General features: G+C 41.7%; 1 protein-coding gene and 1 long non-coding RNA gene across 2 annotated transcripts in view; one reads left to right on the forward strand and one right to left on the reverse strand.

Annotated features, from left to right (window-relative positions):
• Positions 1-1271: 1271 nt before the first annotated feature.
• On the reverse strand, positions 1272-16148 carry SLC10A2 (solute carrier family 10 member 2). The gene is made up of 6 exons (XM_038379799.2): positions 15627-16148; positions 9285-9403; positions 8205-8293; positions 6426-6601; positions 3354-3511; positions 1272-1646 (listed from the first exon to the last, which is right to left on the reverse strand). Exons 1-6 carry the CDS (start codon positions 16019-16021, stop codon positions 1486-1488), a joined length of 1098 nt encoding a protein of 365 aa, XP_038235727.1. The 5' UTR covers positions 16022-16148; the 3' UTR covers positions 1272-1485.
• Positions 13530-23737, forward strand: part of LOC122457993 — a 45809-nt gene continuing 35601 nt past the window's right edge. The window contains exon 1 of the long non-coding RNA XR_006277806.1: positions 13530-14978. This is a non-coding gene — a long non-coding RNA (uncharacterized LOC122457993). The remainder of the gene's footprint in view (positions 14979-23737) is intronic.

Raw genomic sequence — 23737 nt, forward strand, 5'->3', positions numbered from 1 at the left:
AGAACTCCCATTGACCCAAGGGGAACAGAATCGGGTCCAAAGACATTTACCACAATACTGTTGTTGAAAATTGAAACCTGTTGGAGTTAAATGCTTATCTTTTGCTTACTGAGTTTCTTTTCACATTTATGATCTCTCCAGATTAGGCTGCTGAGCACCTGCCTGTTTAAATAAAAGTGAAGATGGTGGTACGAGCTAGCTCATGCCAAATACTGAGCACTTCCTGGAAGGTTAGGAACACTCAGCTCCCAAATCAATACAACTTCAGGCTTTCCAGCACTTTGCTATATGATGAATGATTTTATAATTTCCCCCACATCTAGTACATTAAAGTAATTCACTCTGATACTGAGCACATTTCTGAAATAGTGAAAAACTGTATGGATGGAGCTTAAATTCCTTTCCTAAATTGTGTTTTCAAATGTATATTTTGGATAGAAAAAATAGAGTGCTTTAATGTGTGTGGTAGGGAACTTACAACACTTAGAAATGTTTGCTTGAGTTAACCAATCCCTGAAAAAGAGTGATCGTTTCCATGTGTTGATATTTGGCGCATTCTTGAGGTCCTTATTCAACTAACCTTTCATTGGCTTCAATGTAAGTTTTCCTTGTATAAGGACTGCAGAATTTGGGCTATTGAATATGTTTGGGGTTTACAGAGTTACTGTGTTTGCTTGGAATTGAACTCGGATCACTCAGGCATTCGGGGCAGATTTTCAAACAGTAGCCTCCAATTTTCAGGAATAAATAGGTGCATTTTTATTCACAATTACTGTCCATAGTTTAGATAATATAAATCTTTAAATTCCTGATTTCACCAGCATATCAGGCACCTTCATATCTAATTGACCATACAGAAGACATGAAAATTTTTACTACAGTGAATATAGGCACAAATTCAGACATTTTTTACTTATTAAAATAATAGCTTTAGTATAAATTAATCCTTTCATTACCAATTTCTCTTGTAAGCAATGGCTTGAAATTGTGTGGTTTCCATTACCATCCCCACACCAAGACCATGAGAAATAAACTTACTTTAATCCCTATGTCCATGGAGGAACATTGGGTTTGAGGGTCCTAATCTGATCTGCCTATTGTGATAAACAGCAAATCCGTCAGACTAAAAACAATAAATTGCATACCTTGATAATGGCACTCAGTTATCTCAATACAATGTTTTTGGCTGCTCATGCTGACCTAAATGAAACATTGTCTAATTTTTTGCTCTTTGGATTGTTATTTCATTTTTACGTTGGCGGGGGGAAAAGATGCTTATGTCTGAAATTTTGATCAGCTTTCCTCTAGGTTTACTCTGTTCTTTTCTTGCTCAAATGGACAATTATGGAACATTAAATATTGTAGTAAATTACTGTCAAACCTAGATTTGCATCCTGGTGGTACAAGCTTCATTCAAAAATTAAAAAAGAAAACCACAAAAAAACCTTTCATCAGTCAATCATTGCGAAACTTTTTTACACAATGTCAGGAGACGATAGTGTCGTTCATGTTTCTTGTACTTTTTTCATTTGCTGTAAATCCTCCATTCATCTCGGCATATGTTTCTGGTATTGATTCAATTTCACTTGCTGGTTCTGTGAAGTCTGTCTTTGGTGAGCCACAGAATCTTTTGTGCAAGTAGTAGACTAGGAATCAATATATATATGTTACGATAAAGGCAGAAATTATAATAAACTACAGAAGCTACTGTAGTAAGATGGTGCTGTAGGGCTTTTACCTTCCTAATATTAATAACAGCTACTGTTTAATGTTTAACATAGCTTTTTAAACAGAAGTCTGTCAACAGTAACTCATCCTGGAAAAAACTTATTTGAAATAAAGATAAATATTTGCACTATATTGGGAATTTGACTGTCTTCTGATCATCCAGTGGATTATAGGCTTTAATTGTATTGTTTAATTTAGAATTTTGGCTTCTTCAAGCAATGTCCCTGGCACCAATTCTCAGTTCTGGCTGTACTTGATACAGGAGCTGAGGGAGTGGGGGAAGAACAGTTAAGTGACACATTTGTACCTCTTGGATTCCGGCGAGGGTGTGTGTGTGAGATTTTGTGTCTTTTTAGAGGTGCAAAACAGAATTTGCAGTGGATGGGGACAGTGGCTAAGGTGTTATTGTCACCTTTTTGACCTTCCAATCCTAGGGCGTTCCTAAAATTTGAAGGGGTCTGGCAGCCTAATTTATGGCAGATTCCCTAGGCTGGCTTGTAGGCTACAGCTTGGCCTGGAATCTCTGCAATGCTGCATGCTGTGCTCATGCCCCCTACACGAAAGCTTGTGAGGAGTTATTCAGGAGGCAGCCTTATGGCTGTCTTTCATAATGTCTGGGTTGGAGGTATCTTTCCCCTGGACAGAACTAGAACTTATAATAACACCACCGCCATCTGGCTAGTTTATAACATCATTAGCTCTCAAGCTGCTTTAAAAGGAGAGCAGTATAAATTATCCCCATTTTACAGATGGGGAAATCCAGGCACATAGCTGTGAATTGACTTAAAAGCAGCTGACCCCAGGCAGATTGAGGACTAGAACCCAGGGCTCCTGACTCCCCAGCTAGAGCTCTATCCATGAGGTCACACTGTCTCCCTTTCTTGGCCCCTGTTTATGCTGCTCTGGCCCATTTATGTGGTGTAAAAAGATAGGAAGAGGGATGAGGGTCTTACTTTAGCTACACTTCCAGCATATCTATGTTATCACAGTATCTGTGTACCTCACATTCATTAATGGATTTTACCTTTACAATAGCCCTGTGAAGTATTATTTCGATTTCACAGTTGGAGAACTGAGGCACAGAGTAGACTAGGTGACTTGCCTAAGGTCACACGAAGTCTGTGGCCAAGCCAGAAACTAAATGCAGGTCACTTGAGTCCAAGTTCAGTGCCCTATCCATTAAAACATCTTTCATACAGGAAGTAGAAAAGAGTAGCAGTAGGGGCAGCTATAGTTTCTGTTGTCCTGGTCCTGTATGGGCTGTTGCAACTGTTCAGAATAGTTGAAGCACACTAGGTCCAGTCACATCTGCTCTGTGCTAGTGCACCTCCTTCCTACCCTGGTCATACCCTTGGCGTGCCTTCCAGGGGATGCTCCTGAATTGGGGGCATTTTTAGATGTTTAGAGCCCGTCTATGCTGGAGTAAAGGGCCCAGCCAGAATGCAGAATTGAAGCCCATGTCTCCTATCTTTGTACAGTGCCTAGCACAATGGGGACACATTATTTGGATTATCATTTAATATTGTATTTTTGTTTCCAAATGGTCTCATTATCTCTGGGCACCCAGGAATAAATAATAATAATTAATAAAGCTATTAATATAGTAGAAGATATCTGTGGCTTACCTCCTACAAATATTAAAGCAAAGACTATCTGGAAAATACTGTAGATGAGTGGAAAAGTAAACATCAGTTCAAGCTGTTCAGGGTTGAAGGACAGCTGCACTATAGTTGTACACAGTTGAGTGTTCTGCATGCCTGTTTCCAGAGCTACTGTACGACATCTAAAAGGAATGATAAAAAGAAAAAAATAATATAGTATCCTATTGTTCTAATGTACTTTGAAAGAATACAAATGAATATAAGAGACACACAATCAGAGATATCTGGGTAGAAAAGAACCATCTAGTTTACATAATCCAGTCACAGAACTCAATCAAATGTGAGCATTGGAAAGGACCCATTTCACAAATGTACAGAGACCTCTATAGTAATGCAGGATTTTCTTCTCAACATCTTTCATGTGGTGATATATCATTGCCCAGGCTTGGAAACTTGTCTAGTGAATTTAAGGTATGATTGTATGCCCCTTGAAGTCAGTGGGAGGATTTCATGGGCTTTGGATCAAGTTGTTAGTGACCCACAGCATATGACATATCAAACTTATTTGCAAAGTTTGCAAATGACATAGCATAGATTGATAAAGTAGTGGAAGACTGTATACCATAGCCACAAGGGTGGGATGAGGGGAATTTACATATTGTCTAGTATAGGTATAATATACAAAAAGTGGAAACATGGATAAATGTCGAAGGATACATACAAAATAATAGCACAAGCATGTAGAAACAATCAGAAAAGCTAAGGCACAAAATGAGTTACACCTAGTAAGGGACATAAAAGGCAATAAGAAGAGGTTGTATAAATACATGAGGAGCAAGAGAAAGATGAAGGAAAGTGTAGATCCTCTACTTAGCAGCGAAAAAGCTAATAACTGATGATATCAAGAAGGCTGTGGTGTTTAATAACTAGTTTGCTTCAGTCTTCACTAAAAAGGTTAATTCTGTCCAGATGCTTAAAACAATTAATATTAACACCAAGGGGAAAAGAATGGAAGCTAAAATAGGGAAAGAACAGGTTAAAGAATATTTAAATAAGTTAAATGTATTCAAGTCAGCAGGGCCTGATGAAATTCATCCTAAGGTACCTAAGGATCTAGCTGAAGCCATTTCAGAACCATTAATGAGGATCTTTGGGACCTCACCTGTTTTCCATGAGTTCTCAGAGGGCTGGAGAAGGACAAACATAGCATCTTTAAAAAGGGGAACAAAGAGGATGCAGGTAATTATAGACCAGTTGGCCTAAGTTTGATACCTGAAAGATACTAAAGAAATTATTAAACAATTTCTTTGTAAGAACCTAGAGGATAACAGGGTTATAAGGAATAGCCAGCATGGATTTGTCAAGAACAAACCATGTCAAACAAACCTAATTTTCTTCTTTGACAAGATTACTGACTTAGTGGAGTGGGGGGAAGCTGTAGATGTAATATCTTGATGTTTAGTAAGGCTTTTGATGCAGTCCCACATGATTTTCTCATAAGCAATCTACGGAAATGTGTCTTGGAAGAAATTATAACAAGGTGAATGAAAAACTGGTTGGTTGACCAGATTCAAAGGATAGTTATAATTTGCTATCAAATTGAGAGAACTTATTAGTGGGATCTGATGGGGGTCAGTCCTGGGTCCAGTAGTCAATATTTTCATTAATGACTTGGATAATGCAGTGGAGAGTGTGCTTATAAAGTCTGCAGATGACACCAGGCTGGGAGAGGCTGCTAGCACTTAAGAGGACAGGATTAGAATTCAAAATTACCTGGACAAATTGCAGAAATGGTCTGACATCAACAAGAAAAAATTCAGCTAAGACAAGTACAAAGCATTACACTTAGGAAGAAAAAAAATCAGAAGCATAACTACAAAATGGGAAATAGCTGGCTAGGTGGTAGCACTGCTGAAAAGGATGTGAACCTATGTATGCATGTGCATAGTGGATGACAAATTGAGTATGGGTCAACAATGTGAAAAAGCCTAGTCATTCATGCGAGGTAATTGTCCCACTCTACTGAGCACTGATGAAGCCTCAGCTAGAGTATGGTGTCCAGTTCTGAGTTCTAGTTTAGGAAAGATGTGGACAAACTGGAAAGAGCAAGAAAAATGATAAATGGTTTAGAAAACCTGACCCATGAGAAAAGGTTTTTTAAAAAAACAACTAGATGTGTTTAGTGTTGAGAAAAGAGTTATTTTTCCCCCCACCTCAAACATGTTAAAGGCTGTTATAAAGAGGTTGGTGATCAATTGTTCTCCATGTCTAGAGGGGGTAGGACAAGAAGTAATGAACTTAATATGCAGCAAGGGAGACTTAGATTAGATATTAGGAAATTTTCTAACTGTAAGGATAATTAAGCTCTGGACTGTGGTTCCAAGGGAAGTTGTGGAATCCCTGTCATTGGAAGTTTTTAAGGCCAGGTTGGTCAAACACCCCCAAGAATGGTCTAGATATACTTAGTTCTGCCTCAGTGCAGGGGGAGAGGACTAGATGACCTTTCAAAATTCCCTCCAGCTCTATATTGCTTACTACTGGATCCTGTAACAGGGCTACGTACTGTGAACCAGGAGAGCTAATTTAGAATCTCAGGGCCATTTTATTTGCTGACAGAGGAGCTACAGTGAAGGCAGTGTGAATATGTATATGCATGTGTGTAGGGGGTTGATATGCAGTGATGGCTCCTGATTTGTCAATCTTTGGGTTGACACAACACTCTTCCAACTAAAAGTTAGTCACAGTGATAAGACACCTATTGTGAAGGAGAAGGGCAGTTGCAAATGGGTGAAGTCACCCTCCACTAAAACATCAGGTGCACAGACATCTGGGTTTCCTAGGGAACTCTACTGTATTCCCAACCACTTTGAGGAAGGCTGTGTGGAACTAGAGAATAGCCAGAAACCATAACGAAAAGTGTTCAGAACAGAAGTTTCACTTTGATGTATACACAAAGGTGTGGGCTGTGATTCCGTAACATAACTAGCTCTTAAGAGTGAGTTAGTGGTTAGTCACTAAATAAAAACATCATATGGGCCAATTTTCTTTTATGGCTGAAATAAGATTACACATGCTATATCACAGAGCAATCTCTACCTGTGCCAAGACTGACCAGCGATGCGAGCCAGAAGAAAACCTAGAGAGTAGCCAGCAGCTGGAAATATGGTTCCAATGATCCACAGTTGAGGGCTGATAGTCCAAGATCCCTTGTACAATATTCCTCCAACCACAGCTATGATCAGTATAAGAGCTAGTCCCGTAATGGAACCAGCCTGAAGGGAGAAAAAAAGGTTGTTTTTTAAAATAAACCTTGGCTAAATCAAGTAAATCAGCCCTGATTTAATCACGCACAAACATATCTTTCTTTTAATCACATTGAAGTAAGTTTTACATTGAAAAAGAAAGGGTGGTTACATTAATGGTTGACAAAAGCCACATTAGATAGGGTGAAAGCTAGCTGACAATACTCAAAAAGCCAAGCATCCATTGCCTTAGGGGCAGCCTCTCTGGAGGTCCTAGCTTTCTTCTAACTGGTCTGCCTCTATTCATTTCAAATTAGCCCAGTCCATCAACTTAACCTAAAATGAGTCAATCAGCCCCTAAGCTCTAGCGCTTGCAGTCTTCCTTTGTCTCCCTGTCAGTTTCTTACTGCTGGTCTACGCTACCACTTAAGTTGATGTAACTTACGTCTCTCAGGGGTGTGAAAAAGACACCTCCTCCCCATAAGGACGTAATTACATATACTTAGGTGCTGTTTACACTGCACTATGTTGGCGGGAGATTCTACCACTAACATCGCTTCCACCTCCTGTGGAGGTGGAGTAATTATGCCGATGGGAGAGTTCTTCTGTCTTCACCAGATGCACCACAGTGGCACAACTATGCTGATGTAGTATAGACTTGCCCTTAGAAGCATCCTGGGGTCAGGCTGTTACCCTTCTACCATACCAGGCCTTTCAGCCTCCCCCCACCCCCTGTTCTACTCCCTTTATAGCTGGGCTTGTTTTCCCAGCTGTGGGTGCATGCCCCCATGATTGGTAATTCTGGCAGCTGTGCTGCGTATGGTTAGCCTGGTTTCCTATAAGTGTGGAAGACTCTGTTCTCCTTTCTGGTTATGCTCAGTATGGGGTTTGTGAACCCCATTACAGCAAGATATGCTGAAACAAGGTATTAGGACATATAATTGTAAGATCTGCAGTTAACAATAAAAGCAATGAGGAAATCCTTTGGGTTGAAATTTTAACACCACTTTAAATTCTTACTGCAATAGTCTCCAAAGGAATGATTGTCTTTTGACAACTTGTATTTACAACATTTTTTTTCTTTACTTATTTTTTGTAGTGCTGAGCACTTAATTTAGGTCCTTGTGATGGGATGTATGGATATCCCATTCTGTGTTTGACAGAGAAAAGGCTAAATCTTTTCCTTAGGAGAAATTCTGTCCTGATGGCATATAACTGAAAGGATGACAACTATTAAGGGGAATAACTATGCACCAAAAATGATTATTTTAATAAGAAAATATGTATACTAATTAATGATGATCAGTGGGAGTTGAGGGTACTCAGCATCTCTCAGAAAGCAATGAGACCCTTTTAGGATAGGGTCCATAATCCATTTCATTTAACACCAAATCACATGGGAAATCACTGAACAATGGTGATTTATAATGGTGTATGCAACACACACACATTTTGTACAGGATGCGAGCAACACGTTGCTAGATGGGGAACTTCATTGCTATCATGAAGCTAGTTACTGATATTCTTATTTTTTGCAAGTAGAAACATATTGTTTGAGAAGTCCCATTGAAGCCATAACCTGGCCGACAATGATCAATGGTTCAAATCAGTATTTAAAAGTTTTATATCTTACCTTAAGTATAATTTTAGCTTTCTGGGGCCATTTGTGATTAACAAATATTCCAAATGAAACAGGAATTACAAGGGCTACCAGTGAAATACCTGAAAATAAAAACAAATGACATTTAACAGAAAGCAGTCATGATAAGAAAACATACACCAAACAGTGAGAATATGTTTAAATAGCAGTATTCTGTAGGTAAGTTTCTGGTTATACCCACGGACATCCACACACACAGAGTAATGTAAAGCATAAGTGTATGAATTGTACTATCTTTGGAAAACTTGTGAGGTATTTGTAGTTACATATATACTCAGTAGGGTAAAAAAGCATACAGCCATTTTAGTGTGGTTTACTATTTGTTTATGTGCATTTTGTATTAAACGTGCATTTTGCCTGAAGGTGTTTCTTCTGTGCCATAGCAGCAACCATATTAGAGCTTCTTATGTTGTGGGCATTTTTCCCAATGCTGATATTAAGAACACAAATGGTTTACATGACTCTCCTTTGGAGCTGAAATGTAAGTATGTGAGGTGACTACACTGGTGTGTAGGAAACAAATTCCGGAAGCTAAACCAGTGGGCATTAAGGGCTGAATCCTCAATACACGACTAGTATTCAGCTGTCATTCTTTTTTCTCTGGGCAGGTGAGGTTTCGTGTGTTGAATCAAATTAAGTTCCACTGCTGGTGGTGCCCACTGTCAACTGCTTCAGGTTTCAGATTTGCAACCTAACTTAAGTCTGAGCATGTGCGTAAGTGCAATGCTGGATCAGGGCCATAGCACCCAGGACCTTGCAGGCCTATGCCCTACAGGCATTACAAAAATGGCAAAGATATTTATTCAAAGGTAGGAAAAATCTCAATTTCTGTTTTTCTATATCCTTACAATATCTCCACAAAGGATATAGAGATTTGATACCCTACAGTAAATATCTATACTATTTTTATAATGACTGTAGGGCTCCATCCTGTAAGGTGCTGAATACCCTAGTCTCTGTCAGAATGGATACTGTAGGCTGCTGGTACAAAGATAGTTGCTTCCAAAAGGAGAAAGATATGAGAGAGAGAAAGAAAACGTTGATTTGACTCACCTATACTGTCATAGGGGATTACAATGGACTCGTTGTCTGTCCACATTTTGGTATAGACAAAGAGACAAAGTGGCATCATCCCCAGTGCAAACAGCGTTGAACATGTTGTCATACTGATACTGCAAGGAAATTGGCAAAAGTTATAGTTCATTTCCTGCTCTCCAACAGTCTCCCCCATTTTCTTATTACAATTTAATAGTTTATGAAAAATGGTGAAAGAAATGCTACTGGCTGAAGTCAATTTATCCTGCATATTAATTCACAAGAAAACTAAATTGAAGAAATGTTAGAGTGCCAGATTATACTGAAAAAATGTGAATTATTTCAATTTAAGATGGAATCTTCACCTTAAACTATTCTGTTGTGTCTAGGGCTATAGCTGCACTATGAGCTGGGGGTATGATTCCCAGCTTGTGTATGCACACTTGTGTTAGCTCTCATTGAGATAGTATGAGTATAAATCGTAGCGTAGCTGCAGTAGTACGGGCAGTGGTGGCATGGTTTAGCTGTGCTGAATACAAACCTGCCTGAACCCTGTGGGTATGTAGCTGGCGTGGCTACGTTTTGATGCTGCTGCAGCTACACTGTTATTTATATTTGTGCTGGCTCTGCTCAAGCGAGTGCAAGGTAGGAACTAGACCCCTATCCCTAGTGCAGATGTAGCTGAGGAGAGCTAAAGGGTATGGTTAACTGACTGGGAGATTATCTGCTGAGGAGGTGATGAGAGCAGAGAGACCCGATAAGTTTTATGTACTCCCATCTTCAGTCCAGAATCTGCCATCTTTAGTCACATAAGACTTACAAAATCAATAAGACTACTCATGGTGTAAGATACTACAGAAACTGGCTCTTAATTGCTGGAGCACTGTGCCTGAATTGGTTCTTTGTAAGCTTCTAACTGGAATAACCTTATGTCCAATTATTTTTATCTGGGGAACCTTGATTTGGCTCCTTACCTCTGCTATTGCAGCTTGTTTACCATTAGTAATAATATACAGCTGTTCAATAGTAGCTTCCAAATCTCTTTATAAAGGAGGTAACTAGTATTAGTCCAATTCTACCGAAATGGGGTGTAAGAGAAGTGAAGTGATTTTTTCCCAAGATCAAACTGCAGGCTATGGAACTGGGAATAGAACCAAGGACTCTTTGAGATCAGCATCAGTGCCTTCACCATGGAACCACACTGCCTGCCCGCCCAGGTGATGTATAGTATATCATATGCTATACTATCTAATACCATATGGTATTTCAGATCCTGTCACTTGACCCCTTCAGTATCCAGGTGCAAAGAGAGAAATTAAGGGGGAAAATGTCAGTGAGAAGGGTAGACTCAACTCTAAATAATCAGTTTTTTCTGGTTAATATTAATGTAAAGTATTGTTTTATAATTTCCTTTCTTCAAATACTAGAAATATGAAAACAACTCAGAAAGATCTCCCATAGAATCAGTGGGAGCTGAGAGATATACCTCAGCTAATAGTGGTGTACTGTCTTTAATTATTAAAATTCACACCATCTTGTTACTTGGCAGACTATCACAACACTGCTTTTGGAAAAAAGGTACTTAGACAAGTTTAAAAATATACTCTTCATGGGGTACTCATAGGAATTTCCAGAATATTATTTATTTATGTATATAGTACCTTGGGTTCTTTGCAAGATAGAAGTCAATCTAAAGTCTTTGTCCTCAAAAGTTTTTAATCTGGGGGCTTGATCTAAAGCTTCCCTTTGACTTCAGTGGACTTTGCATCAGGCCCTAAATAGCCAATGTGCAAACAAAGGCCATGTTCCTGCAACTTGATGTGTAAGTGTTGACCCCTGTGTCCTCGGGGGGACCCCATTGAAGTTATTGGGGCTCCACAGAAGTATCAGGGGTCTCTCTATGTTCACCATATTGCAGGATTGAGGCCAAAGGATGGAGGGATGGGTTCAGTGAAAAGCAGTGCAGTTGAATAGTGAAGCTTTGCATGAGACTTACTGCTTCCTTATTTGTTCATGGACCTTCCTGTTTTTAAATGTGAATGCTTTAGAAGTTGTTCTTTCTGTTTAAGACATTCATTTATTTGGTTAATCAACACTGCAATGTGGGGAGGGGTTGATAGTCACACCTCTTTGACAAAGCCTACTATTGGGGTGAAGATGCAGAGGGAAAGGTAGGTGGGTAAGAAAGAGAATCGCAGGCATATGGGCAATATAGATAAAGGCCTCACCCTAAATTCCCTCTCCTGTGGTAACCCCATGGAAGACAACTCTAGGACAGAAATCTGAATCTGTCCCTGACTGTGTCAACAGAATAGGCCATGGAACCTTTCTCCAAACCTGGGGATCCTTGAGAGGTCAGGGCCATCCATGTGGAAGCCCTATGCTTTCACATTGACTCTGGGTCACATTAACCCCTTGGCTATGGCTGCCGAGAGGCTCCAGTTGGAGGGCTCCATGTAAAAGATGGACTTGGGCCTTGGGCTTTGTTACAGGGGATGTTATGGGTTTACCTCTCCTTTGGCCAACCCACTCTTCCTCAAAGTCTGTCCCTTCTCTGCTTCCAACCCCTTGCCCTAATAGAAGAGGAGGGATGTCTGCAACAAGAGGGGATTCTCTCTATATAGATTGAGAGGGTGAGGTCACTGGCCCATCTCCTGACCTCCCACATGCCCATTCTCACCCCCTGCTTTGCCTTTCTCCCTACCCTCTCTTTTCTCTGGTTCTTTCTCCTCACAATACAAGCATGCTTTCAGCGTTCCCATCTTAAAAAACCCACCCATGCCTGTCCAACTACCATCTCATTTCACTCTTCCTCTTTAAGCTAATTGAAACTGTTTGTGATCATTGTTTGGAGTTGTTCTCCTCCACTTCCTTCTTCAACCCTCTCCAGTCCAGCTTCTGCCCCTTGCACTCAATTGAAACTATTCTCACAGAAGTCGCTAATATCCTTTTCCTAACTAAAGCTCAGAACAAGTATTCCAGCCTCATTCCTAGCTGTGTCAGTTGCTTTTGATGCAGTCAGCCTTGCTCTTTTTGAAATCTTGCCCTTCTTTGGCCTCTGTGACTGTTTTCTGGTTCTCCTCTTTCTTTAATCATTCCTTTGGCAGTCCTTCGGAGGATCCACCTCATCCTCTCTCCAGCTGTCTTTGGGGGTCCACAGGGCTCTGTCCTTGGTCGTCTTCTCTTCTCCCTCTGCACACTGGCTCTGAGTAATCTCATCAGCAAACACAAATTCACCTAAAATCTTTATGCTGACAACTCACATCTCTACCCCAGATCCGTCTTGTTCTGTCCGAACTGCTGTTGTGGCATGTCTCTTTTACGACATCTTGTGGATTTCTAGACATCATCTCAAGATAAAAATGGCTAAAACTGAGCTCTTCATCTTCCCCTTCAAATCCTCCCATCACCTCATTTCTCAATCACTGCAGAGAATGCCACTATCCTGTCTGTCACTCAGGCCTGTAATCTCTGCATCATCTTTGCACTCTCTTAAGGTTCTCCCATTCAGACTATGTCTAAATCTTGCAGATTCTTTCTTCATTGTATCTCTAAGACATGGCCTTTCTTACCCATCCAGGCTGCTAAAACTCTCATCTCGACTTTCATCATCTCATGTATCAATTCCTGCAACATCCTTCTCTCTGGTCTTGACAAATGCAATCTTGCCCTGCTCATGTCCATTTGGAATGCTGCTGCAAACATTATTTTCTTAGCCTGTAGCTTTGACCATGGTACACCTCTCTTTGCATCTATCCACATCAAACATAAGCTGCTTGTCTTCACTTTCAAGACCCTTCACAGCCTATCTCCCTTCTCCGTATCTCACATTCACTCTGGCCTCTGATCAATCCATGATGCCAGTCTCCATTGCCCATTTTAAAACGAGCACTGTCATGCCTTTTCCATCATGCTTGGGAAGTGCTCTCCGTTAACATTCACAAAGCTACCTCATTATCCCCTGTCAAAGCCCCCCTTAAAATTCTCCTTTTTCATGATGCCTAAAAAAATCATTGACAAGTCGCTGAGTGTTCAATGGTATGTTGACTACTTTCTACTGTACTGACCAACATTGTTTCATGGTTGCTTTGTACACCCTTGTCTCTCTTCATCTGTTGTCTCTTGCCTTATACTTAGATTGTTAGCTCTTTGGAGTTGGGACCATCTTTTTGTTCTGTGTTTGTACAGCACCTAGCACAGTGGGGCCCTGGTCCATGGCTGGGGCTCCTAAGCATTATGGGAATACAAATAAATAATCATACATCTATAATAAGGGTGATCTTCTGAGGAGGGTATAAACTCACTCCGAGTATGTCATGAACAGAAATTTATTTCTGTCCCCAGCTGGTGATCACCTTACACCCTGAAGTAAGACTTAACATGCAATGGCCCTTTCACACTTGGGGTGGTCTGTTGTGTAAACAAATAAAATATCATCTATTTAAAGGCCAGCCACTCGTGATATGACATGCAGGGTTTTTGCAGTGCAGTTTGGCTGCAATATTTTCCTTCATGTGGTCATTCTTCTACCAAGCATGAGGATTCTTATATTGTTCCCTACTTTACACAACACTCATCCTCAGGGCCTGAAGTAATGGTGGCTATGGGTATGTCTACACTGCAATGAAAGCTGGACTGGGTCAGTGGACTTGGGCTCATGGGGCTTGGGCTCCAGGGCTAAAAACTTGATTGTAGACTCAATGCCACAGTTGAGGGGTTCTTTCTTTCTTTCTTTCTTTCTTTCTTTCTTTCTTTCTTTCTTTCTTTCTTTATTTCTGCAGTGTAGATATACCCTAAAGGCCTGATCGAAGCCCATTGAAGTCTCAGGGTTAAAGTCTCTACCTGAAGAATACTCCCTTTGTAGGCATTTATCTTTCCCTTTGCAAGGGTCATAGAAATATCCTCTCTCAAATTAAAGGCCAAATCCTGTGCTTATTTACATTAGTGTCAATCCAGATTAATTCCTGTGACTCAATGGAGTTTTTCTGAATTTACACTGATGTCAGTGAAAGCAAGATTTGGCCCTACATACACTGTTCTACCCAGGTAAAATGGGTTGAGACCAAAACAGAATTTCAGCCTTTTTTGCTGAATTTCTTTCCCTTTGTGGTTTTGCCTGATCAGTGCTTTACTGAAATAAAGTACTTTTTATAACATTTCTATGTCTTCTCTCTAAAGCAAGAAAACTGGTGATTAGCACAGTTGATTACATACTGTATTAAAAGCCACATATTACATTAACACCTGTAAATTACAAAGAAATTCACTGTTTGCAGTGTGGTAAAATGCCTTATTAAAACCACAAATATTAAAATTCTTCATCTATGCACCTTAGCTCCCCATCTTTCTTACTTCTATTAGTTTTTCCATTGCTCGTTCAGACTGGCATGTGATGAAGTAGACACATGCTGTAATTTATGTTACTCTGTGGGAAGCAGAGAAACTTTTCTGTTTATTTTAGAACAAGGTAATCAGTTTTTTTAAAAATATTTCTCTTTTTTAGAGGCTGTTAAAGCTAAATGATGGGGAAAATAGGTGTCTTGGGATTTGCAACAAGAGCAGCGTTCACCTTGAGTACATATTTGATGTCCACAAACATGCCAGCTGCATGACACATCACAATTTCTGACTTTACAGCATCTTGAAGTTGCAGCCAAGTGACCGTGCCACTGAGATCATCACACTCACAAAGAAGCATTTTGATTGCAACCAGTAAGTAGGCTATAGCTTATATACTACAAAACACTCTTTGAAAACTTTGCATGTGTGCTAGATGCATACAGAATTGTTACAGATGAGTTTGGATCCTGGATAAAAACTTTGCAAGTCTAGCCATTGTGAAGAACACATAGGTGGATAAATATTTTTCCACTGATGATTTCTTTAACAAGACATTAGAACAACAATTGATTATAGACCTCTGTTTATAAAGTTAATTGTTATGAAATCTATATTGCAGTAGTGCCTAGAAGCCTAAACCAGGTCGGAGCCCCATTGTGCATAGAACTGAACAGATACGTAGTATAGTAAGGAATAATACTTCACTCTTATACCGCACTTTTCATCAGGAGATCTCAAAGTATTTCGCAATCGTTAAGGTATTTATCCTCACAACACCCCTGTCAGGTAGGGAAGTATTATTACCCTAGTTTTTACAGATGAGGACCTGAGATTCAGAGAGGCTAAGTGATTTGCTCAAGGTCACACAGAAAATCTGACAGAAAAGAAAACTTAACCTGGGTATCCCAAATCCTAGGCTACTGCACTAACCACTGACCCATCCTTCCTTTCTACTCCAAAGAGATTAATGGGTAATTTTTAAAAAAGAAAGTAATTCTTTTAGAGAAGTGATGTTCTTACCTTAGGTCCATGTCCCCATCTATCCAATATGCTAGAATGTTGGAAGATGTTCCACCTGGACAGCATCCCATGATCAGCACAGCAATAGCTTGAGCAGGAAGCACATTAAAGATGAGTGACAGCACAAAGCCTGTCAAAGGCATAATTCCAAACTGACAGAGGAAGCCCACACATATGCCCCATGGCCTTTTTATGTGTCCCCAAAATTTTTTTATGTTCACATTGCAGCCCATGGAGAACATCACCAATGCCAACAAGATTGTTAGGACTGTACTTAAAACTACATTCAAAATTTGGTTAAAATTGTCATCAGGTGTAACACACGAAGTGCCATTGCAAATGGTGGCATTTGCAGAACAGTACGAAATATCTGTGGTTGAGTTTGCTGTCATCATCTTGAAATCGCCAAAATTAAATTTCTCAAAGTCACTATTGCTGAGTTTTAAAATAAAGAAATTCTCAGTTCATCCAAGTCAAACTTTTAAGCCCTCTGTAAATGCTATTCTCTTGATAGCTCTTTTTAAATGACACAAGAGGCAATAAAGAGCAATAAATACTTGAACTCAGTTTCTACCAGGTTAGGGTCTAGTATTGTGCTGAGTCACAAAGGTGTGCGTAATTGGTGCTATCTTACTGAAGTGGCAAACTTTTAATTAATCATTTATTCATGCCATAATGTTTAGTTCCACACCAGAAGAGCAATCGTGTTAATATTTAAAAGCATGAGCTAGGTTTGTTAAATAGCTTTACCACAAAGTGAGATCCACAGGAGAGATCAAGTCAAGGCTCTAATCTTCCCATTCCGTGCGTGAGGTTGGACTGCTCCCCCTCCACAGGACCCCTTTGAAGTCAATGGGGTTCGGAAATGGTGAGCAATCCTCTTAAGTATGAGAAACTGCAGGTTTAAAGCCCACATATTGAACTTAGTACACAATATGTACAAAACTACATTTTGGGGGAGCTAGGGGTATTGCTTTAACAATAACAGGTACTTTTTGTGTGTATGTGTACAACTATCATCACTGGAAACTCGCATACAAAATGCCCATCATTTCAATAGGTTCTGAGGCAGATATGCAGAAAGGAACATGGGAACAAACTAAGGTTCTTATACTGCACTGAGACAGTGGTGGGCAGGGCTCTGCACCAAGTGCAAACAAAATCAGCAAGGCTGTTTTTGTGTTCAGATCTGCCTATCTGGGCAGAATTTGAGACTAAACATTTTGCTCAAATAAAAATTAGCAATGAAGGCCCTGATGGTGCAAATACTCATGTGCATGCTCATTGGTTCCTTGTACTCCCCCATCTGTCTTCATCTATAGTCTCTTGTCTTATACTTAGATTGGGGCAGCACAACCGGGGAGTTGGGAGTGGGATAGCATCTACATACCATACAGACTATGCTGACAGCTTGTGCCACACACTCTCAAAGAAACTGCGGAACCACCTGATCAACATCTTCTACAGCAAACAGGGAAAGATTAAGAATGAGCTCTCAAAACTGGATACTCTCATAAAGAACCAACCTTCCACACAAACTTCCCCGTGGCTGGACTTTACAAAAACTAGACAAGCCATTTACAAAACACACTTTGCTTCTCTACAAAAGAAAAAAAGGACACTAAGCTATCTAAACTACTATATGCCACAAGGGGCCACAACAATGGTTCCCGTAACCCACCCAGCAATATTGTTAATCTATCCAACTATACTCTTAGCCCAGCAGAAGAATCTGTCCTATCTCGGGGCCTCTCCTTTTGCCCTCCACCCCCACGAACATGATACAGTTCTGTGGTGACCTAGAATCCTATTTTCGATGTCTCAGACTCAAGGAATATTTCCAACACACCTCTGACCAACATATTAACCCACAGAGACCTTCCTGCCAACACTACAAAAAGAAGGATTCTGGGTGGACTCCTCCTGAAGGTCGAAACAGCAGCCTGGATTTCTACATAGACTGCTTCCGCCGACGTGCACGAGCTGAAATTGTGGAAAAGCAGCATCGCTTACCCCATAACCTCAGCCATGCAGAACACAGTGCCATCCACAGCCTCAGAAACAACTCTGACATCATAATCAAAAAGGCTGACAAAGGAGGTGCTGTCGTCATCATGAATAGGTCGGAGTATGGACAAGAGGCTACTAGGCAGCTCTCCAACACCACTTTCTACAAGCCATTACCCTCTGATCCCACTGAGAGTTACCAAAAGAAACTACAGCATTTGCTCAAGAAACTCCCTGAAAAAGCACAAGAACAAATCCGCACAGACACACCCCTGGAGCCCCGACCTGGGGTATTCTATCTGCTACCCAAGATCCATAAACCTGGAAATCCTGGACGCCCCATCATCTCAGGCATTGGCACCCTGACAGCAGGATTGTCTGGCTATGTAGACTCCCTTCTCAGGCCCTACGTTACCAGCACTCCCAGCTATCTTCGAGACACCACTGACTTCCTGAGTAAACTACAGTCCATTGGTGATCTTCCTAAAAACACCATCCTGGCCACTATGGATGTAGAAGCCCTCTACACCAACATTCCACACAAAGATGGACTACAAGCCATCAGGAACAGTATCCCTGATACTGTCACGGCTAACCTGGTGGCTGAACTTTGTGACTTTGTCCTCACCCATAACTATTTCACATTTGGTGACAATGTATACCTTCAAATCAGCGGCACTGCGATGGGTACTCCCATGGCCCCACAGTATGCCAACATTTTTATGGCTGACTTAGAACAACGCTTCCTCAGCTCTCGTCCCCTAATGCCCCTACTCTACTTGCGCTACATTGATGACATCTTCATCATCTGGACCCATGGAAAAGAAGCTCTTGAGGAATTCCACCATGATTTCAACAATTTCCATCCCACCATCAACCTCAGCCTGGACCAGTCCACACAAGAAATCCACTTCCTGGACACTACGGTGCTAATAAGCGATGGTCACATAAACACCACCCTATATCGGAAACCTACTGACCGCTATTCCTACCTACATGCCTCTAGCTTTCATCCGGATCATACCACTCGATCCATTGTCTACAGCCAAGCGCTACGATATAACCGCATTTGCTCCAACCCCTCAGACAGAGACAAACATCCACAAGATCTCTATCATGCATTCCTACAACTACAATACCCACCTGCTGAAGTGAAGAAACAGATTGACAGAGCCAGAAGAGTACCCAGAAGTCACCTACTACAGGACAGGCCCAACAAAGAAAACAACAGAACGCCACTAGCCATCACCTTCAGCCCCCAACTAAAACCTCTCCAACGCATCATCAAGGATCTACAACCTATCCTGAAGGACGAGCCATCGCTCTCTCAGATCTTGGGAGACAGACCAGTCCTTGCTTACAGACAGCCCCCCAATCTGAAGCAAATACTCACCAGCAACCACACACCACACAACAGAACCACTAACCCAGGAACCTATCCTTGCAACAAAGCCCGCTGCCAACTCTGTCCACATATCTATTCAGGGGATACCATCATAGGACCTAATCACATCAGTCACACAATCAGAGGCTCTACCTGCGCATCTACCAATGTGATATATGCCATCATGTGCCAGCAATGCCCCTCTGCCATGTACATTGGCCAAACTGGACAGTCTCTACGCAAAAGAATGAATGGACACAAATCAGACGTCAAGAATTATAACATTCAAAAACCAGTTGGAAAACACTTCAATCTCTCTGGTCACTCGATCACAGACCTAAGAGTGGCTATACTTCAACAAAAAAGCTTCAAAAACAGACTCCAACGAGAGACTGCTGAATTGGAATTAATTTGCAAACTGGATACAATTAACTTAGGCTTGAATAGAGACTGGGAATGGATGAGTCATTACACAAAGTAAAACTATTTCCCCATGGTATTTCTCCCTCCCACCCCACCCCCCACTGTTCCTCTGATATTCTTGTTAACTGCTGGAATTAGCCTACCTTGCTTGTCACCATGAAAGGTTTTCCTCCTTTCCCCCCCCGCTGCTGGTGATGGCTTATCTTAAGTGATCACTCTCCTTACAGTGTGTATGATAAACCCATTGTTTCATGTTCTCTGTGTGTGTGTGTATATAAATCTCTCCTCTGTTTTTTCCACCAAATGCATCCGATGAAGTGAGCTGTAGCTCACGAAAGCTTATGCTCTAATAAATTTGTTAGTCTCTAAGGTGCCACAAGTACTCCTTTTCTTTTTGCGAATACAGACTAACACGGCTGCTACTCTGAAACATCCCCACAATGGAAATATTGTGGGGGCTCTGCCTCTGTATAAGTTTGTGCCCATCTGGGTGGTCAGTATGGAAGTGAAGTGGCTGTGGGACCCAGAAAGGCTGGAGTGGTTGCCCAGGGGCCCAGGATTAAGCCCGGGAGTTGGACCTGTGAAGGCTGTAATGGGCCAGGTAGGAAACCCTGACACCTTCTTCCCAGCCTGGAGACTGCTCCTCCACACCTAGTCTCAGTATTGCCCTTTACTCCCACTCCTGTCACTTCACCTTCTCATTTGCAGGGATCTTCCTCTCCTCCCCCTCTTACTTAGATTATATGCCCTACGAATTTCCTGAGTAGTTTTGGCCAAAATAATTTTCTTGGTGGACTTAGCTGCTATCCCAAAATGGCCAGAAGAAGCAGCCTCCCTTATAATTTTTAGCCTGGTATTTAGCTGTGTTAACTAATCTGAATTGAGATGCCAGTCCAAGAGCTGATTTTTCATCTTAAAGTTTCTGTGTGAGTGTGTGTGTGTACGTACATTTACTAGAGAGGTGGTAAATTTGAAGTCTAAGGAGTGGTTGATGTTCAAAAAACGTTTTATTATTCAGTGTAGAAACACTTCATACCAGAGGAAACCACATCATAACTACTTCAAACACAATAGGCTCCCCCTCAGGAAAACCTTATTGTTCCACTCAGATCCCTGACTTTTAAGATGGTGTACCTTCATGCCTTCTAATCTTTCTATTTGATGGATTGTTTAGAACTGAGGTCCTTAGTCTGGGCCTGGCTTATGAAAAGTCTGTCCCAGTATACTCTGCTGGTAGCAGATTCTTTAAATTTGGAGCAGATGAACAATTGCAGCTCTAAAGTAGCCAGTTTGTTACTGATTATTGCAGGAAGCACAGTCCTCCCAAGAAGCTGGGAAGTATATTTGCTGCTGTTTCCCTCTACTTTTTCTTCTCTTATGCCTAATTGAGTGTATATGCTCATAATTCATAAATACATAAATATATATCAAGTACATAAAAGGTTGTTACAAGGAGGAGGGAGAAAAATTGTTGCTCTTAACCTCTGAGGATAGGACAAGAAGCAATGGACTTAAATTGCAGCAAGGGTGGTTTAGGTTGGACATTAGGAAAAACTTCCTAACTGTCAGAGTGGTTAAGCACTGGAATAAATTGCCTAGGGAGGTGGTAGAATCTCCATCATTGGGGACTTTTAAGAGCAGGTTGGACAACCACCTGTCAGGGATGGTCTAGATCAGTGGTTCCCAAACTTGTTCCACCGCTTGTGCAGGGAAAGCCCCTGGCAGGCTGGACCGGTTTGTTTACCTGCTGCGTCCACAGGTTCGGCCAATCGCGGCTCCCAGTGGCCGCGGTTCGCTGCTCCAGGCCAATGGGAGCTGCTGGAAGCAGCACGGGCTGAGGAACGTACTGGCTGCCGCTTCCAGCAGCTCCCATTGGCCTGAAACAGCGAACTGCGGCCACTGGGAGCAGCGATCGGCTGAACCTGTGGACGCAGCAGGTAAACAAACCGGCCTGGCCTGCCGGGGCTTTCCCTGCACAAGCGTCGGAACAAATTTGGGAACCATTGGTCTAGATTATACTTAGTCCTGCTACGAGTGCAGGGGACTGGACTAGATCAGTGGTTCTCAAAGCCGGTCTGCTGCTTGTTCAGGGAAAGCCCCTGGCAGGCCGGACTGGTTTGTTTGCTTGTCGTGTCCGCAGATTCGGCCAATTGCAGCTCCCACTGGCCGCGGTTCGCTGCTCCAGGCCAATGGGAGCTGCTGGAAGCAGCACGGGCTGAGGAACGTACTGGCTGCCGCTTCCAGCAGCTCCCATTGGCCTGAAACAGCGAACTGCGGCCACTGGGAGCAGCGATCGGCTGAACCTGTGGACGCAGCAGGTAAACAAACCGGCCTGGCCTGCCGGGGCTTTCCCTGCACAAGCGTCGGAACAAATTTGGGAACCATTGGTCTAGATTATACTTAGTCCTGCTACGAGTGCAGGGGACTGGACTAGATCAGTGGTTCTCAAAGCCGGTCTGCTGCTTGTTCAGGGAAAGCCCCTGGCAGGCCGGACTGGTTTGTTTGCTTGTCGTGTCCGCAGATTCGGCCAATTGCAGCTCCCACTGGCCGCGGTTCACTGCTCCAGGCCAATGGGGGCTGCGGGAAGCAGCGCGGGCCAAAGGATATGCTGGCCACCCTTCCCACAGCCCCCATTGGCCTGGAGCGGTATACTGTGGCCACTGGGAGCCGCGATCGGTTGAACCTGCGGACGCAGCAGGCAAACAAACTGGTCTTGCTCGCCAGGGGCTTTCCCTGAACAAGTGGCGGACAGGCTTTGAGAAGCACTGGACTAGATGACCTCTCAAGGTCCTATGATCCAGTCCTATGATTCTATGATATACAAGTATAAAACCGATGGAGTGCATACATAATGGTCAGGCTTTATTGGGATGAGTTTGGGATGGATATATTACTCACATAGGGTCAAGATAAGAAATCAGCTGGGTATTGTATATGATGCATAATCAAAATGAATAGGCAAAGACACCATTTGGGAATAAGTGATACTTTTTATTTGCATTTTTTTCTTCCATTTTGGAGACACTATGAACTAGACAACTTCCCTGTACTCCTGTGAGTAGAGGGGACTTTGATCTGGTAGGTCTCAATTAGGTTTCCATATAAAGCGGGTTCATCAGTTCTACAATCCCAGGCAGTAGAGACTTCTCTGTGTGGGATTAATCTCTGTGAGGTTTACAGACCAGGAGCTCCTCTCTATGCTACTCTCCCATTTCTAGGCAATGGCTATCCATGTTGTTACCTGGGCTGTGACTGAAATGGCATTATCTGGATGCCTCCTAAATGATCCTGCTGCTTTGAGAGTGACCAAAGATCTATCCTCCTCCACAGGAGTCTGGATACCCTTCCCCATGATTCCTAGGGAACTTTGTGGGTGGCAGGTTGTGCCTCTATTTCATTCGTACACCTACTGAGGCGGCAATTTGAACTACTGATTAGATCACTTACATGGCTTTTTAATGAATGTTTTTGTCAACTGGGGTGAATGAAAATAGATTTCTTTATGTCATTGTCCCATTTAGACACAATAGTTTTACTTCTGGGGATAACGAGGTAAAAGGTAAGGTTTGTTAGTATCTGTTAATAAATATTAACCCTTTTAGTTCTTTCTCTTTGTATATTTTCATTCATTTATATGTCAACTAATCCTAAGAATCTTTATCTTCATCAAAGAGTGTGTCTGAATTCTAAGGCCTGGAACACTGATCCCTGAATGATAAGTTTTGATCCCTGAATGATAATCCCTGATTCTATTCAGGAATTTTATCCATTATGCTGTACTTTAACAATCTTGGACAATTTAAACAATACTTTAACAAACAGCCTTCATGTCTGTAAAACTCCAGATATTCTTGGAAATCTGTCTGTCTCTAATGCTTACATAAGCATATATAGACTTGGGGAACTAATAAGGGACGATTGTTACAGCAGATGTTTTCTGTTGGGGAATCAGTAGGAAAGAATGATTATCGAGTAAGAAGGACCCACTGAGAGAGATTATCTTTAAGAATTGTTAGTCCTCTCAGCTGTCAATAATCATGCCTTCACACATAAATCAGGTACAGCAAGATTGTATAGAAATGACATCAGAAGATATATTTTCAGGAGAATATTCTTGGCAAAGGGGACTTCTTTGTCTAAAACCCTATATAATGATATTGGAATGGGAACTTAGCTGGGGGAAGAGAAAACTTATGCATCCCTCCAGATACCACGAAGGAGAGAGATACAGCCAACTCTTGGTCTGACAACAAAGGGTGGTAATGTATCTCTTTCTTTCTGTATTCCGTATAGTGCT

This window comes from Dermochelys coriacea, chromosome 1 (genome assembly GCF_009764565.3).
Source record: "Dermochelys coriacea isolate rDerCor1 chromosome 1, rDerCor1.pri.v4, whole genome shotgun sequence".
Classification (NCBI taxonomy): domain Eukaryota; kingdom Metazoa; phylum Chordata; order Testudines; family Dermochelyidae; genus Dermochelys; species Dermochelys coriacea.

What these genes read in the sequence shown, in the direction of transcription:
- SLC10A2 (XM_038379799.2), bottom strand. Translation starts at nt 16,021, where the DNA reads ATGATGACAGCAAACTCAACCACAGATATTTCGTACTGTTCTGCAAAT. An exon ending in AAGCTAAAATTATACTTAAG is followed by an intron (nt 6,602 to 8,204) that starts GTAAGATATAAA and finishes TTCTCCCTTCAG; the next exon opens with GCTGGTTCCATTACGGGACT. An exon ending in TGCTTTAATATTTGTAGGAG is followed by an intron (nt 1,647 to 3,353) that starts GTAAGCCACAGA and finishes ATTGATTCCTAG; the next exon opens with TCTACTACTTGCACAAAAGA.